Genomic DNA, 1,958 nt, shown 5'->3' with positions numbered 1-1,958 from the left:
CTTATCTATCTATCTATCTATCTATCTATCTATCTATCTATCTATCTATCTATCTATCTATCTATCTATCTATCTATCTATCAATCTATCTATCGATCGATCTAGCACATAATATAGGAGTCCATACCTAAGGCACCCCACCCCCAGTTTCCAGATACCACCACCCGCCATCCCCCCACAACCACCATGCCCCTCCACTTATTAGGCACGCAGTTAATAAACATAACGTTTCGTATGCGTCAACTATGTCGTCGCCCGTCCATAAGACTGAGAAACCCGGCGTCTGTGGTGTAGCGGTTAGGAGCTCCACCGTCGCATGCAGAAGGCCTGAGTACGATTCCTGTGAGGGAAGCCTATGAAGTATCTCGGTCTTTCTATGAGACGTTGTCTACATCTCAGCCGGATCTAAAATTGAGTCGATGGGGGGCATAAAACATCTTCATTTAAAAAGAAAGATCAGAACACCTTGGTCAGTGAATTTTTAGGTTGTTTATTCCGGAGCAGTTCAGTTAGCAATAGACTCAACAATAGTTTGGGCGATACCAAGTTTCTACACATGAAATGGTGTAGATCTAGATATTTATTTAATTTGAAACAAAGCTTCTTTCCTTACATAGACACAAAAATACGAACAAGTTCTTCCTGGCGGAACATTCACACGATCATCAATTCACCTGTCCATTCCATCCTTCAGTTTTGTGGATTTTTTTCCTTTGAAAAGGCTTTTGTCTTGTGTTTTGCTAACATTATCAATCATCAATTTCATGTAAAAATCCCAGTTTTTATCAGCATCTGTGTTGTAACGATTATGCGCACTGCCGACTCAAAGAGAGTCACGTTTGAGAGGTGGGTTTTTAAAAAATCATAATTATTAAACGAATATCTCTGTCCGTCTGCTTAGACGTTGTACCCTCTCGGCCAGGGTTGGCCGTGATAGTCAGGTTCGGTTTATTTTAGTGTTTTAGAGCCTACAAAATGACAGTTTGCACGGTTTACTTCCCAGGAAGTTGAGATTGTTTCAGAATTCTGTCAGGTCTGCAGATGTAATATGAATTAAACAGATTGTAAAGCGCATACAGCTTGCTGCTGAGCGGGAACTTGCGCTATAAAATGAGCATAGCAAAACGTAAAAGAACATAACATAACATAATATAATAACTTATCATAACACCACACAACACTACATAACATAACATAACAAAGCACTGTTTTGTCCCACAGCTCCGCCCTACCCCTCCCCACCTCACGTCAGCTGCTGCTGAGAGTTTGCTCGCCACAGCTTGTGAGAATGAAAGCCAAAACGCCAAACGTATGCGCTTGGGACTCGAACCCTTGCCCGTGAGTACTTTACCTTATCGTGAGCTAAGTAAAGCAATCTTGTTCTAATTGTTAATTGGTCGCTTTTAAGCACAAGAGGACCATCCGGAAAAGTGCTGTTTTGAAAAAATCGAAGGTGAAGTTTTTGGTCTTTTTAAAAGAGAAGGAGAGTTTTCTCTATAACCAAGCAAATATACACACCAATGAAACCAAACTTCTTCTATAGGTAGGACAATGCCAACTTTTGGTGTAGGTGAAAATTTCTGGAAACCCCCGAAATCTCGGTTAGCCTGCTTGTCCTTAAAAGCGACCAATTTTTCCTGTTTTTTATTCTTGAACCACTCTGAAAGCACTGATTTCCAGTCACGAAAACTGGAGTTAGTTTGTACAACATGACACTGAAATTCTGCAGAACACGATCGTTTACCGTAATAATTTTGTGCTTAAAAGGAAGATTATTCAAAATACACAGCTTTGACAACCTGTTACATAAACTCCCAAAAGTTGGAAATTCGAGTTGGTTCAAGATACGAAGCACTCAGCTAGCGTTGTATCATTATAAAATGTTGTTAGGGTACGTGCATGTCATTACCTCAGAATTACAGTTTTATCTGCTCCATACCAAGTTTTGAGGAATTTGA

The 1,958-nt window shown here is 40.1% G+C and overlaps 1 protein-coding gene across 1 annotated transcript in view; it reads left to right on the top strand.

Annotated features, from left to right (window-relative positions):
* LOC106013044 (nucleolar protein 4-like) overlaps window positions 1-1,338 on the top strand; it is a gene marked incomplete at both ends in the record, with an annotated part of 3,401 nt that extends 2,063 nt beyond the window's left edge. Inside the window, 1 exon segment of the mRNA XM_013087744.1 lies at window positions 1,222-1,338. Within this exon segment, the coding sequence (XP_012943198.1) occupies window positions 1,222-1,338 (117 nt within the window).
* Window positions 1,339-1,958: the final 620 nt, after the last annotated feature.

Source organism: Aplysia californica, unplaced genomic scaffold, assembly GCF_000002075.1.
Source record: "Aplysia californica isolate F4 #8 unplaced genomic scaffold, AplCal3.0 scaffold00633, whole genome shotgun sequence".
In the NCBI taxonomy this organism is placed as follows: domain Eukaryota; kingdom Metazoa; phylum Mollusca; class Gastropoda; order Aplysiida; family Aplysiidae; genus Aplysia; species Aplysia californica.
Note: the sequence above shows the minus strand (reverse complement) of the source record. Positions and strands in the feature narration are given on the sequence as shown.